This window comes from Trachymyrmex cornetzi, unplaced genomic scaffold, assembly GCF_001594075.2.
Source record: "Trachymyrmex cornetzi isolate Tcor2-1 unplaced genomic scaffold, Tcor1.1 scaffold75, whole genome shotgun sequence".
Classification (NCBI taxonomy): domain Eukaryota; kingdom Metazoa; phylum Arthropoda; class Insecta; order Hymenoptera; family Formicidae; genus Trachymyrmex; species Trachymyrmex cornetzi.
In genome coordinates, this window is record NW_017300081.1 from 610,525 (window position 1) to 626,275 (window position 15,751).

Consider the following 15,751-nt stretch of genomic DNA (forward strand, 5'->3'; position numbering starts at 1 on the left):
AAAAAAATTGAGATTTTTATCATTATTTTATAACACATTTTCATATATTTATATTAGAGTACAAATTTAAAAAATATTACTACTTATTTAAATAACTTTTGATCCAGATGGTCAATTGTTTCTTTTTTTTTTGTGTTATTATTAAATGAAATTTAGAATAGTCTGTAATTTTTTCAAGTAGTTCTTAACATATTGCATTTGCCTTACAACCTCCTTAAAAAGATTTAATATTAATTGTCGTAAATTTTAATGAACACTTTTAATAATTACTAATAAAACACATGAACAATATTATATTATTATATTTGTAAATAACTAATAACACTGTATAACGTCACATAAGATCACAACAAAAATTAATTAAATTACGAGATTTTTAAAAATTGTTTTTTCTGCTGAATTTTATGCATAATATCTGGGTTTTTAAATAAAAATCATAAAATTCTTTACGTATAGTTGAAAATTATGTTTCACACACACTTATTATTTTTACTTATTATTTTCGAAGAAAGACAATTCATAATCATGTTCTTAATTTAGGACAAAATTTGGGACACGTTATAAAGTGAGACGAAGAATTAAATTTTGGGATTGTGCCACCTAATTTTGGACGATTGTTCATCTTACTATATAGAAATTATTTTTATATCAAGAAATAGGAAGATTTTTTCTAAAGGATTAATTTACTATACATAATATATATAGATAGAAGTTTACGTCTAATCATTTTACAAGCCATCCCTTTCGATCGAACGTATATAAGACGTGCAACATTTTTTGTTTATAATTATCGTCATCGATCCCACCTGCAAAAACGCATTCGTCTGCATCTTCGGCCGCCGTTTGTGAAACGGAGCCACGCGCTGCTTGTATTACTTGCACCATCATGATACACTGGTTAAATTTGAGGGGTGCACATTGATTCAATTGCTCCATAAATTGGCTCTTGGGAAAAGCGTTTGTGTCTACATTTAGCGATTTTAAACTCTCGATAAAAGAGTCGTAATAAAAATCAATCATATCGTCAAGATGATTGTCGAGCACGTCCTTCTGGGAACTTGATATGAGGAAAAATATGAGATCGTTTACACCGTAATCGTAGACTGTCAATTGGAAGTCCACAATTTTCATATTGATCGGCTTATCTGACTCATCGTATTTGAACATCATGTTATTTACCCAAAAATCATTATGCACTAATGTCGCCCACGGTTCTTCTGGCGTTACATCTTGTGTAAATTCATATTCAATTGTTTTCTCGATTCTATCCAGATAAGCTTCCGCTTCTTCCATATTTTTATAATCGTTATGCGCCTTCTGTATCATATCTACCGTCGCTTTTTTTGTGGCTTCTTGTAAGTTGAACTCCAGACAAGATAGAACCGTTTTTTTGAAGAATTCGGGTTTCTTGAGCTTCAGGCCGATTGCTATGGCGTGTAGCTTGGCTAAATGGTTGATCGCAAAGTCCATGTGCACTTTGTCTAGACCTACAATTCGGTCTTGCGTTATATAATTGTAACTCTTTAGATTTTCTAAAACGATAGCGGCCTGTTCATCGAAACACTGCGGATCTCGTAAACCTAATCTACCGCCTAAAAATTGCGGCACGATGACGCTTAGAGATTCCCGAGGGATTCCGTTTTCATTTTGCAACTTTAAAAATTCTGGTGCTACCATGCTATAAAATTTCAGTTCCTTCTTGAATGTTAACGGGCTGTCAAACAACTCTAGCAAATACGCCGACCTTGGTGGTAGTTTGACAACAACGTTTAGAGTTCTCTTCTTATTATTGTGCTCGGCGTTGATATTGACAGCCAGTATTATACTACCAAAGTTTTCTCCCGGATCTGTTAAATGTTTCCATTCCACATCGTGTATTCGAAAATCGGGGCCATACGTTTGCATTAATAACGTGTCTATATTTTTAACAGGGAGCATATCGAGCATTTTCCTAACAGAAAAGATTTTATATTAAAGAGAGTTATTATTTCAGAGGAAAAAAAACTTTTAGCTATATACTGTGTGATTATAATTATATGTATTAAATGAAATTATTATAAAATTAAAATAATTAAATCATGCAAATGTAAAAATCAAGCTGATATAAGCCGATAAGATATGCGTGTGTAAAATTATTTATTACGATAAAGTAGATGGTTTGACTCTAATTTTGTATCAGTATCTTATAGCTGACAAATAAACTGATAAAATAAAGCATCAGATTTAAATTGATAAAGTTATATAGTCCGTAAAGTGTATCCAAGAATAAAATCTTCAAATGTCTTAGTATCTGATAAAATACTTAATTCGTGAGCCAAGCAATAAAATTGAAATTGAGTGATTAAAGGTGAGCTGTCGAATAATGTGCAACACAAGCTTTCGATTACATTTGAGATTAAATCAGTTAACATACATCGTATGTATTTGCTACGTGGAATTTCTTGGAAACTGAGGTTAAGTCTTCTTTTATGTAGATTGGATGTTGTTTAGTCACCAATATCATGTATCTCGAGGCTCTGTAAAATAAATTTCTTTTAAACTAAAACTAGAAATAATTAAGATATAAAACACATATTATTTATTTCAGTAAACTTTGAGTTTTTCCATTAAAATTTTTTAATCCTTAATACTCTTTAATTATACACTACTTGGATTTAATTAAATGTTTTTATGTAATAAAAAGGTACAAAATGTAAGTAAATTATAGCTACAAATTTCACGATTGATAGAATTTATAGATAAAAAAAAAGATATTAATATGTATCCGGAGAAATTGGATTTAGATATTTAATCGTTTTATTTAATAGTTTAATAGGCGTAATTAAATTTAGTCTATCGCAAGTATATATAGAATTATTATCTCTCGTTAATTGTAGAACTGATATTTCCACAGCACATCAACAGTTACTAGATAATTTTGGGAAAGGGGCACGTGTTTTGGATTATGGATTATTATGGATAACATATTATTTCAATTTATTCAAAATGTAAACTGAAGTAATACAATAGCTGTTCCAATCCGATTTCGATGTTGTGCTGTGGACTTGTATCAAAAGAAATTCTCAATGTATCAAATTTGATTTCGATCGTAATTTAATAACGATCATAAATAAATTTTCTTTCCAAGTTTTATGTCCGATATTTTATATAACTTTCTCTTTTTTTACATGACTTCTCATTTTTAATAAGAAAATCGCAGATTTATTGAAAAAACAATTTATTGAAAAACAAATTTTTTAAATAAATATCTGTAATATTTGTAATTAATATCTGTAATTTGTCGAGAAACGTGATTCTGTGGAAAATTATTAATTTTTTTTTACAAATTGAAAAATCGAACATCCTTAAAACAATTATAGGTTTTTTAAATGTATATTTGATAAGATTTTTTAATATATTTTTCCAAATTTTCTCTATTGATCCTCTAAAATAATGGTATAATTTACTTACAGTTTTGTAAAGCTCTCTAGAAATGTTATTGTGCACGCGTAGATATCTTCGTAACACTAATCTCGTTTAGAAAAGGATCACTTTATTGTTACTTCTTGACTTTGCTATCTTTGACGTATATGTATTTATAACTTCCCAACGTTCATTCGCGTGTATGTTCTAGCATTAACTGTCATTATGTTGTGAAGCGTCACTACTTTATATCATTGTAAGGAGATAACTTGTTGGTAGGCTCCTCGCTGACTATGATTCGTTCATGCAAATTCAATTCGTGTTAAATAAACTAATCGTTTTCCTTATCTCATTCGTAACGTATAAAATGCATTTCGAAATATGATAGCATCAGGGAAAATTCTAATCATAACAGTTTGATTTCTGTTACGAATAAATGACGTGGCGGTCAATGTACAATCAGTGTGAGCCCAGAAAGCGGGACGCGAACGTCGTTATTTTGCACTTACATGGATGCAAGTGAATCGACAGAAACTCAGTTGAGCCTTTCTGGCTAGATCAATCGACTATCGTGGCCGAAGAGTATACAACCTATTTATAGTGCACTCGTGACACAAGAAACTTTGAGTGTTAAGATAAATGTTGCAGAAATGATGTCAGCGAGTTCGTTTGTGATTAAATTATCCCTAAAGTGCATAAACTTTTTTAGAAATAGCAATTGCAACTTTGTTAATGTCACGCTGCCAGCTCATACCACTGCAATTCGCTTATGGTTCGCGCTATTTATCGCGTAGATAACGCTTGGCTTTTACGTTTTGTTTCATACTGTTTACCGTGAACGTCAAAAGACAATGGTCATCTACGACTTTTATGGCTCATGTCGTATTGAGACATTCAATTAACTCGGTGCCCTGTATAATTGTTCGACTTCGTGACTGCACTGTTACGAACATGAGCCAACATTACGTGACGTTTTATTTCTGGTAATAGCACAAATTAATTTTCGTAAATTTTGTTACGAATAAAGATTTCTATTTATCTCAATTGTATATATTTGTTCAATATAAAAAATGTTATAATATTATATTTTTTTATTCTAAACTTTTTCCTAAAGTATTGCAATATATGTATTTATCTATATATTATATATACGTAAAAATATTAGGAGAAAAAAAAAGAATAATTAATAAAAGTAAACGTGCTCAATATGTATTGCCGTCCTTATTATACGTATTATTCATATCAGAAGCATTACTCAGCTTTTTATTTTATATCTCTTGCAGAATATATTGATATCTGATCAATGTTGAAAGTATCTATAATATTGAAAATTTGAGCGTCAAAGATCACTCGGGATATCCATGACCTATATTCCTATATTTGCGAAGATCTATCAATTCAATGTATGTTCAGAAAATCGCCACGTCAGTGGAATGCTTTTCTTCGTTTTATTATTCGTATCAAAGCAAACAATAAATTGAGAATTCGTATTATAGAAAAATTATTATAGACGATATAGATAAAAATTCTTTTTTTAAATAGATCGATTTAAAAATAAGTTACTGGAAGGCAATCGCAACCTACGAATTGAATGAGACGAATAAAAAAATGGGGAAAACTTGAGGATATTCTTTTTTCTATGTATTATTATGTCATAATCGGTCAACAATCACTTAATCGTGTTCGCGATGATTATTTCTAGCTATTAGACTTGATCACGTTTCCACGCACATGTAAATGCATCCTTAATGCGGAAGCTGTTATGTTGTTAGATTATCTTCTCATTCTAGGTTCTCATCCCACGAAAGCTCCATTGACGAACGTTTGCTCTTGAATGCATAATGTTATTTAACTTTACGTACGCGGGTTGCTTCAGATTTCTCACGCTATCTTCCATCTTCGACTTCTTCGACTAATTCAAAGTTCGTAGCGAAAATTTCGCTGCACACGACATTTCCTTCGACATTGTTTCAACTTTTAGTGCGAAATATCTTTATAACTCAAGTAGCTCAAAATAAAATTTCTAAAATAATTTTAATAAAGCAGAATGATAGAACAGCGTGATAGAATAATATGATATTGTCTCCAAATATTACTCTCAACTTCTAAATATAAATCTAATGCCTATCTATATATTTTCCAGGTATAACTGGAAGCAATTTAATTTATTTTTCAAATAATAAACGATTTCCTTGAAGACTATTAATATAATAGGTTGAACTATGCTTCAGATCCACTATCACTTACCCTTCTGTTACTAACCGACTTGATCGTTGCATCACTATTATACGTGCATAAATGATACGAGATTGAGATGACACAATCGTGGCCATAACAATAAGCAAGTGTCGCGAATTAATTTAAATCGCAAGAAGGACGTGTATGCCAGGCACGAGCTCAGCAGCTACGTACCAGCGCAGTTTAATAAGCTGAAAACTCGGAAGTACGTTCAGTGTCATTGATACCGTCAACGATATGTTGATTTTCTTCGTAAAGCTTGACATTGTAATTTCACGGGAAGAATTAATATATCAACTTGAGTCCACAATAGTTTTAAGAATTTCGAGCTATTAAGTGACTTATTAGGAACTCCTACGCGGCTATATGTAATGCATATTAAATCGTTTATGTACAGTACTCAGAATATTTAATCAACATTAAGTCTCTCCTCAAGACAGAAGATATTTCTTGTGTTCAATGTAAGAGCTCGTCGTGCAAAACAATGAATCCAAAACGGGAAGTTTGTCATGATATTTTTTGCTTAAAAGCTACCAAAGCAGCGCAATTATGATCAGAATTAATGATTAATTTTTAAGCATGCCAGGCATGTTCGTAGACAAGGTTTGAGAAACGTGTTTTATATTAAAATCACATCTTCATTCACTATTCATATACACGTAGTCGTTTGTCCATTCTTATCATTCGAACGTAGTCCTTGATTTTCGAGCCTGTACGATATCAATATCGTGTCACATATCAACTTTGATATCATTTTGGCCTTGTGTTAACGAGGTAAAGTAAAGATAAAAACTTTCAGGTAAAATAACATAAATTTATATTATTCAAACAAAGTAAATAAGAGAAATACTGAAATTTTTGTCTGTTGCATGTAACTGTCGTTTTAGACACTAGCGTTTACTCTGAGTGTACGTGTTTAAATCTTGTCGTCATAAAATTGCTGAAAAACACGCGCCAAGATTCTCTCACGTTCAATCAGAATGACTAAGGTCCGTTTCCACCAACGCAGATCATCTTTAATCTCGGTTCAACTTACTCTTTGTCTTTTTTTAGTTCTAAAGATTAGAAAAAGACGAAGAGTAAGTTGAACCGAGATTAAAGTTAATCTATATTGGTGGAAATGGGCATAAGAGTCTTTGACGTATTAATACGACAATTATAATCCATATTTGCCTTGTACTGTTAAATTCATAATATCAAATTATACCCAATTTAAGTTGTTTTAAATCATTTCTATAAGTTACTGCTTCTATACTCAATATATCATTAATTTAATTAGAACAATGAAGTTAAATAATTTAACTCAAGAAAACGTGTTAAATTTAACTCAAATGTATTATATTTTATTATTTATTGAGTGCATACGTTAATATGGACGTTTACTTTGAAACTAACTCCAGAAATGAACTGATTCACGTTTTGGCACATATGGAGGTTAAAAATAACAAAATATCTAAGAATGTAAATTCGATGCTTCTAGGATGAGCATAAAAGCTTACGGGTCAATTGTGCATTTACTTAAAGTCTTATTGGAATAGACGTAGAAAAAAAGTTTTATTATGTAATCATCACTTGTGTTCGATCTATCGGTTATATTTTACATACGTTACTATTAATGAGTTACGTCAATTACCTTAACACTGATAATGCGATACGCGAGCGGGACACATTTATCAAGAATGCGATGTCATTGGCGTGACGTAGATGGAATGGTAACACGTGCGTAATTGAAAGCGCTTAAACAACGTTAAACTCTCTCTTTTTTTTTTTTTTTGCAAAGTCTTATGCACCGCGCGCGTAGGTTTAGCACGGCATTTGGACACAACGCAATTCACGCGACTAACGTTGCGAGTAGACTCTCGTCGCTGTTTGACTTTGCCTCTTATTCTCCCCCTTTTTCTGCACTAGTGTTCGTATTATCTACGTCTTCTAACGCAACGTCGAATTAGACGTCCGCGCAATAGAGATGTGGTAGAATTAACGCTCTAAGATGATATGAGATGTGAAATGATGCGCATTTTGTCTCAATGCAATGAGATGCAAACGAGTCCTCGAGAGATATCCTTCCTCTCTTCGCGAAACTACGAATCTTTTCGAACAGTTGCGACATTGAGATTTTTCAATGAACGATATGCCTATTTTATATTTACAATACTCGATCTACAAAAATAATTATCATTAATATGAATTTATGTTGTGAAATTTTTTTTCAGTATAAAGGATCAGTCTTCTTATATTTGTATAATTTCGAAATATTCGATTTATATTTATGTTGCTGTATTGTTCATATTTACGCAACGGGAACGTCAGCGGTGTACTGACTTTCGATATCGGACAAATTAGCAAAAACCACGAGTAGTACTGCTCTCGAACGATGAGACGACGTGCAAGTCGATACGCGTATACAGATATAAAAACGTAAATACAGAGAACAAATATACTGCAGTATGTTTAATTTTAATATTTTTTATTTACTCATATTGTTTAATTTTTCTATTCGTAAAATGTTACGCCGACATGCTTTCGTGATATAGTTTACTACAATAACAATGCAAACATAATCTTTATCCAGTATGTAATTTTTAATTAGCAGAATTTTTTTTCAGCGAGATATGTATTACAAATATGTCACATTTTAATTCAGTAAAATGTCGCTGCTTTCCTCTCTGAGTTTTTATTGACTACACAAACGATATGTACGGTGATATCCTGAAGAGAGACTGTTCACAAAAAATAATTTATCTTTATGTCCCGGTTTAAATGCGGTTTGTACAGTAATAGATATATACGTGGTGTCGCACTGGGGTGACAAGCGGATGAATCATGAAACGACACTTGCGACTACTATCAATCGGATGAAACGCATGCAATCTCTATAACGTAGCTGGTACAGTATTATGCATGAATAAATGCAGAAATGTATTATCAAATACGTGCGACATGTTGCATCACTGCGGCTTCGGTGTTATGGTAAAATAATCAAGGCGAATCAACAAACGCGAATTACAAGTCTGAGTATTCGAAATTATATCCATTTATCTCCAAACAATGAAAGTTACATCATATTGTTAAATCTAATCGATCTAATCTATCTTAAAACATAGAAGTTGTTTTACTCGTTGCTTTTTGCTCGTTGTAATAACACTAGTCTGCGATAAAATATTTTATTTAACAATTTTACTTGTTTTTTGCCTGCATGAATACAAATAAATTCATTCTTTAATTTAGCTCTCACGTTACAATTTTGAAAAAAATGACATTAAAGAGGAGGAAAAAATAATTTTGAGGATTTTTATGTTGTAACACCGACAGCAAATTTTTTTCTAAATTTTATTAATGCCATGCAAAAAATCAATTTTTGACTTTAAAGTGTATTTTAATTTGTTTCGCTATAATTTTTCAAAATATAGTAATTTGAAAATGGTTCCTCCCATGCAATATACATGGAAAAATCTTTTTATTCCATTTTAACACTGCATATTTATATATAGTGCCCGTCAAAAATTCCGGGCCGATTGAATATCTCGGAAAGTATGCATTTTTGATAAAAATGTTTTAGACAAAAATTGGGTTTAAAAATATCTATTTAATGATCTCATCAGTTTGACCTTGAGTGACGTCGCCAATGTCAGATCAAAGCCACATTGATTTTTAAATTGGACACCCGATTTTTTATTCCAGAATCTAATAGCCGAAGTCAAAAGCTTTTTCAAAATGTTACAATAAAGTTCATTTTTATTAAGTACTTTTCGAGTTATATAATGCTTGAAAGTTACTGTACCGCCATTGTTAGTATTACCCAAGGTGTCCGACCGACAACTAAAACCTCTTGAATATTATTCAGAATGTCCTGAATAACATTTGTTAAGATCAAAATCATTGGAGATTTGTTAAGATCAAAGTCATTGATGTTTCTCTTATTTTCATTTTAGCACTGAAAATTCATTTTTACGTAAAAACGAAAATGGCAATACTATAACTTTCAAACATTGTAACTCAAAAAGCAAGGTTCACGAAACGTTAACATTAGTAATGGAAAAGAACACGGCGATAACCCACAAACCTTCTGATATCTTTGAAGATAATATCCGAAAAGCCTAAAAAATGTTATTATATAGGGTGATTTTAAAAAATCAATGAAAAAATTGGCGACCTTGATCTGACATTGGCGATGCCATTAAATAGATCTTTTTAAACCCTACAATTTTTGTCTAAAACATTTTCTCCAAAAATGTACTCTTTCCGAGATATTCTGCTGGCCCTGAACTTTTTGCGAGCACTGTATATATGGAAAGTAAATGTTTTTGTGATTACATAATACTGTGCTCATATAATCGGATCATACTAACAGTAAATCAAAAAGCAATATGAAGTTGACACTACAATATGACTATTTTCAATGTGTTATATCTCGAAAACGAAAAGTTATATCGAAACGAAACAAAATGTATTTTAAAGCAGAAAGTTTATATTTTCGCGTGATATTAACGAAATTAAAAAAAAAAAATTGGTGCCGGTGTTACAACGTTAAAATCGGTTTTTGTGCCTGTTTGTCAAAATTGCGACGTGATAAAGCGATTGGTAAATAACATCGTATTTAGCACTCAAAAACTATGGGAACGATTACGTTTGTTCAGGCAATGACCTCTAAAGTATAAATTTGCATAGAGGTAAATAAATAACAACACGATAAGTAGAATTTAGTATATTTAAAATTTTATAATTCAATATATGTAATTTAGAATTTAACATGCGCGCGTGAAGAGGAACAGAATTTAATTTGCGACCGCTGTCTGTTTCTGTGGTGAATGTCAAACAAATTATTGAACGTGTTTCGTAATGCAGGTAGCGTACGGAGGCTCTTTTTACACGTTACGCGAATGTGAAATGTTATATACCGTTTAAAATTATGCATGTTAATACATACGTCTTTGTCAGTACAATGTATTATCGTCATGATGACATAACATTTCTAACATTTCAAAACAATATGATGTACCAGGAGAACTTTGGTGATCACTTGAATCAATATCGTATATTGCTGACGTGAGATTAAAAAGCATTATCCTGCTATTTGCTTCAATTGAGTTGTTTATTGTTTTTGTGAAATGACTCAGATATGTAAAATTGATTCTGGAAACTTATTACAGATTTTACTGAATGAATCGTTTACCGAGTTCGATAGTTAGCTTCGCTTACGTCTTTGTAATCTTAGAATTAATATTCATCGTTAAACTCGTTCTTCTCGCAGAGAAAATATAAAATATTTTCATTTGAAACTATAAAATATTTTATCAATGTTCCGATCGAAGTGCAAAAAAATAACACATCGTTACATATTAAAAATTTTTTCTCACTGGAATATTAGAATAGTTCTTCGAAGAATGGTTTTATGCATTGCGTTATTAATATGCAACAGTTACGTTTAATTCTTTCAAGTTTTCAAAGTTAATTGCTTTTAATTGGAACACAACGCAGTCGTCAAATTTCATGTCAATAGCGTATCTGTTGTTATTTACGAGCTTTGTTTAACGTACATAGTTCAATATCTTACGGTAAGACCGTTTTTCAATACGTAAATATTATCCTAGTAGATAATGTCGCGGAAGTGCTCAGAGGTTCCCTTGTTTAACATTACAGCTCGATGGTATCATCGCTCGCTATTTTGATTCATGCGACACGACGTAATAGTTTAATACCTTTCAGATTAGAGAAGTGTTCTAGGAGTGACGTAATATCTTTCGTATCAGAGAAGTATAATCCGAGTAACGTGTCATATGGACGAAAACGCAAAAGAAACGCGGAGAGGAAAAAGGAAAAAAAACAAAAATGACATGTAATTGCGCGGAAAGAATGCTTTGTCGTTTCTCGGATGAGATTTACAGACGTATAATTTCGCGAGTCGTGTTCGCTCAGGTGTGTGGGAAGAAAAGGCCTAATGGGAAGACCGGCATCTGAGAACAGGTGCGAGTCGCCGCTCGTGAAATAATCGCGCGTGTCGTCGCCGCTCGCTAATTTACGACAACCGCATAACGTATGCAAGGCGTCATTCCCTGTTCGTTGCATTAATGTCTTCCTAGGCAACGCGTGCGGCACACGTCAATTAGGTCACGGCTCACGTTCTATTTCGGTAGATAGGTGGGGAAAAGCCCTCACCCTCTCGGCCCGGAGGACGCGAGCGAAGGTTCATTTCTACGAATTCGTTTTGTAAAATCCTCCATTCTTTTGCCTTCGGTTTGCAAAACCGGTGGTGGAAAGGTGAAGGTTCCACGAAACAAATTTCGTAGAAATAAAATCCAACTTTAATTCTCACAATCGGAAAACTTTAATTCTCGCTAATTTATACCGTTATCTATTCACGCCATCCCAGCCTCGGACACTATCCGATCCCCTCGTCGACGAAGCTCCGATTAATATCCCCCGGCGCGATACTGTCGACGTTCCACAAACCGCCGTCAACCCCCTCCTCACCCCTCCCCCTCCCCCCGCCTAATCGCGGGGTCTTTCCCTTTCTGTATTATTCCGAGCTTTTAATGCATCTTTCATCTAGCGGACAGCGCGCGATAAATTGCCGGCGTATCGATTTCAGAACACAGCGTCTTACAGTATGAAAGAGCAAAACGAGCAGAGGATGACAGATATAGAGGACATTGACTCGCCGGGCATGGGTATTCGTGTGAGAACTACCGCCCCGGTGTGTTACGGGAGGAACATGACATTTCCTCGGCCGACTTCGTCTTACGCACATAGACACGAACTTCCAGCTATAGTGACCGAGGGAGAGAGCTGCAGACTTCTTGCCGAGGTAAGGGACGGCACGCTATTACGTTATTGCCGTATTCGTATTACTCCGCGGGTGACTCTAAATCTCACGTATTCAGGCCCAGATATTTTTAATTGCAGCCCGAATTAATTAACTCTTCATATTATTCGATTTTATTATCGAGCGTTCTCAGACAATCCATTTCTTCGATGCATACCTGGTGCACCAAAAAAATTGTTACGTCTTATTTGATAAAGAACAGAGAGCCGAGTGTCTAAACTAGTCTGAAGGTACAGCCCGAAGATATAAATAAAATAACTTGTACATAAAATAAATTTTTTTGTAGAATAAAATGTAATCTCTATTATCGGATTTTTCTCGATTATTCAATGTTTAGGGCCTGTCTTCATTAGGTCGGATAATCAAGGTTCTATTGTAGATCCTCTCGATCCCGCTCGGTACCGCGAGACGAGATAACGAATCTAATTGGGAAATGGCAAATTACAGGGTCGGTCTTGTACAATCCGTTCTCTCGTTACAGCCGCGCGGGCGAGTCTCAAACTGTGGTTACGGAACCGTTTCCCTCCATCTGTGCAGCAGCGCGAGTCTTTGTCGTTTTCTCTTTTTTTTTTTTTTACCTCGTAATCATATCGCTACTCGCGGTATCTCGCTCGATTAGTCGCTTCCTCGAGAAACGAGGATTACGCAAACAGTACGCCTCCGGTTTGTTTTGCAGCAGCAAGAGAGCAATTCCTGTAGCGACGGCCAACTGTCGGGCGTGATGCCGGACGTAGCGATGGCGACGGCCTCCTTCGGCGCTCTGCATTTAATTGAGGAGCAGGAACTGGAATTGGATCTCGGTGACGGGGCGTCGCACCTCTTACCGCACGTTTCCCCGTCGGGCGGCGGAACCATTGAGCCGGCTGCTCACCGGTCGTCGCTTCCTCATCAGCATCAAAGACACTTCTCCGGCCCACCGCCCCCACCTTACGTGTATCATCGTGCTGGCACTGCCTTACCGAGGTTTATTTGAAATTTATCTATGATATGTGGATGGAGCGGACAACATGGCAACTACTGATGATCCTCCTTTATATTCCTTCCTCTCTCTATTTCTCTCTCTCTCTCTCTCTCTCTCTCTCTCTCTCTCTCTCTGTCTGTCTCTCCCGTTTTCCCCTTTATTATTACATAGCCAACCTCCTCTATCTCTCTCTTTCTCTCTATCGTAGCATGTATCGATCAAACCTTGTTATTGCGGGTACAAATTTATTACAAGGGTAATTATATGTACATTTTTATTTAAAGCAAGCTTAAAAAAAAGGATAGAAAGTACTTGATTTAAGAGTATCTGTAATTTTTCCGGATCTGGAAGTTATACCCTGTGTACACACAAAAAGGAAAAAACCTTGCTTATCGAGTATAATGCGAATGTGTACGGAGTATACGGAGATTTCACACCGTATAATCTATATATATAAATATATATATATATATATAAATAAAAATAAAAATATAAATATATAAATGTAATGATTAAGTGCAATCGTGTATGAGAAGAAATTGCGATTGTGATTTATACATATAAAAATGTAATCGTGATATGTGCATGTGGGTGTACTTATGTGTATGTGTGCGCGTATGTGTGTGTACTTGGGGAACATAATGTGTGTTCGCGGTTCCGGCTCTGAAGTGTCAAGACTGTGTGTTAGCAAGAAAGTCTTCGGGAAAGAAACGAAAGAGGAACAATGTACGGGATATTGAATAAATCGCGCCTTGTCACATTACCATCCTTATACTTCACATAATAATAATTACCGGAAAGTGAAAGTGCCGCGTATTCCTCGTACATTTGTTTCTTCTCGTAGAGAAAGCGTAGCGGTGGCGGCGGCGGCGGCGGCGGTTACTCACGCGAGCGGAGCTGCGAAGCGCTTGATGACATTTTGCCATGTTAAACTTTTTAATTTTTTCTCTCTTCTAGGGCAGTTTCGATGTATGACGGGCTATAGTAAGGCTGTAAGTACACAAGAGAAATCCAATCGATAAAACATATATCGCGCGCTTAGAGATGACGTCCGGGGCGCCTCGGGTCGTAAAAAGCGTGCGTGACGTTTACGATATTTAATGGGTTAATTAATTATCGCTAAGTGCCCGGGTGCATGAGAATTTTCTAAGAAAAAGTTTTCCATGAATTTAAATGTACGCTTCCGCCGGCCTTGCTCCGCCGCGGCTTCGTAATATATCCACAAACAGGGTACGTACTATATACAGGGTGACCCAGAAGTCGCGTATCATCTTTCGATAGTCATTCAAAGTTGTGAAAGAAACGGCGTTTTAATTTCGAAATATTATTTTCGAGTTAAAACTGTATGAAAGTTCTTGGCAAACTGAGTTTAAGAGGACATGCAAATATAATGAAATTTTATTTCTTGCGTAATCTCAAGGAAAATTCAATTTATCAGAATCTACGAGAATCAGAAACTTACGAGTTAGGAAGATAAAGTACTGAAATAATAATAATTGAGAATGACATCTAATTAAATTGTCACTAACTCTTCTTTAGAAATACGATCGATCACATCGGTCTGGTCAATGATGAATTTGCAATGAAGTTTGTTTCTGGGTTACCGTGCGTATTTCGTTCCGCAAAAGTCATAAAATGTCAGACTTTATTTCAATACTTCCGTGTAATATAAGTAGTAAACGGTGGAAAACTTGTCACTTTCACTTTCGTTGAAGCAACAACGATCAGGCGGGAATTAATCACTTTAAGCGTACAGATTAATATCGTCAGATAGTAATTATTCCTTATTTAATATGGCTCTTCGGTGTCGACATGGGATGTAATTATGTATTAAGATACTCAATTATAGGGGTCCGTATATTCAAGAATTCCTTTACCGTCCTTACGTTAAGTATTCGAAATTATTATTTCCTGCGTATGTATTCAAACCATAAATTAATTGTTCAATTAATTTTATCGATTGTATTATATACGTTTCGTTATATTTTCTTAGAAGAATACGATACATTTCGTCCTAGAAAATGAAATTCGGCGTTGTTATCACCGCTGGCATAAATTGTGATATTATTCGAGAAAGGTTATTGAGTTCAGTCATTGTAGCTCAGAATTTCACTTTGCAGATCTGGACTTAGAAGGATATATGATTATGTAAAATAACGTTAACTGTACGCGATTCAAATAAGCTATAAATACCGGTCGTCTGCTTTGTAAAGCGTATCACTCGCGTTTACTATCTCGCGAATCGTAAAATTAATTGAATCTGTATTTGAAACGATGTTAGATCGTGAATCCACGACAGTGTCAGATAATATCAAGAGTGAACAACA

At 34.4% G+C, this 15,751-nt stretch overlaps 2 protein-coding genes across 5 annotated transcripts in view; one reads left to right on the forward strand and one right to left on the reverse strand.

The window, feature by feature from the left end:
- Window positions 1-13,815, forward strand: part of LOC108768148 (BTB/POZ domain-containing protein 7) — a 19,962-nt gene extending 6,147 nt beyond the window's left edge. For both annotated transcript variants that reach the window (XM_018518468.1, XM_018518469.1), the window contains exons 10-11: window positions 12,230-12,445; window positions 13,140-13,815. In XM_018518468.1, coding sequence (XP_018373970.1) covers window positions 12,230-12,445; window positions 13,140-13,436 — 513 coding nt within the window. In that variant the 3' untranslated portion in view covers window positions 13,437-13,815. The remainder of the gene's footprint in view (window positions 1-12,229; window positions 12,446-13,139) is intronic.
- Window positions 422-7,525, reverse strand: LOC108768149 (uncharacterized). Of its 3 annotated transcripts, none has more exons than XM_018518470.1 (3): window positions 7,274-7,525; window positions 2,414-2,516; window positions 422-1,951 (listed from the first exon to the last, which is right to left on the reverse strand). In XM_018518470.1, coding segments are annotated over exons 2-3 (1,230 nt in total). In that variant the 5' UTR covers window positions 2,416-2,516; window positions 7,274-7,525; the 3' UTR covers window positions 422-723. The 3 variants fall into 3 exon arrangements, with proteins under 3 accessions (XP_018373972.1, XP_018373973.1, XP_018373974.1); XM_018518471.1 differs by lacking the exon at window positions 7,274-7,525 and adding an exon at window positions 3,912-4,359; XM_018518472.1 differs by lacking the exon at window positions 7,274-7,525 and adding an exon at window positions 3,451-3,700.
- Window positions 13,816-15,751: the final 1,936 nt, after the last annotated feature.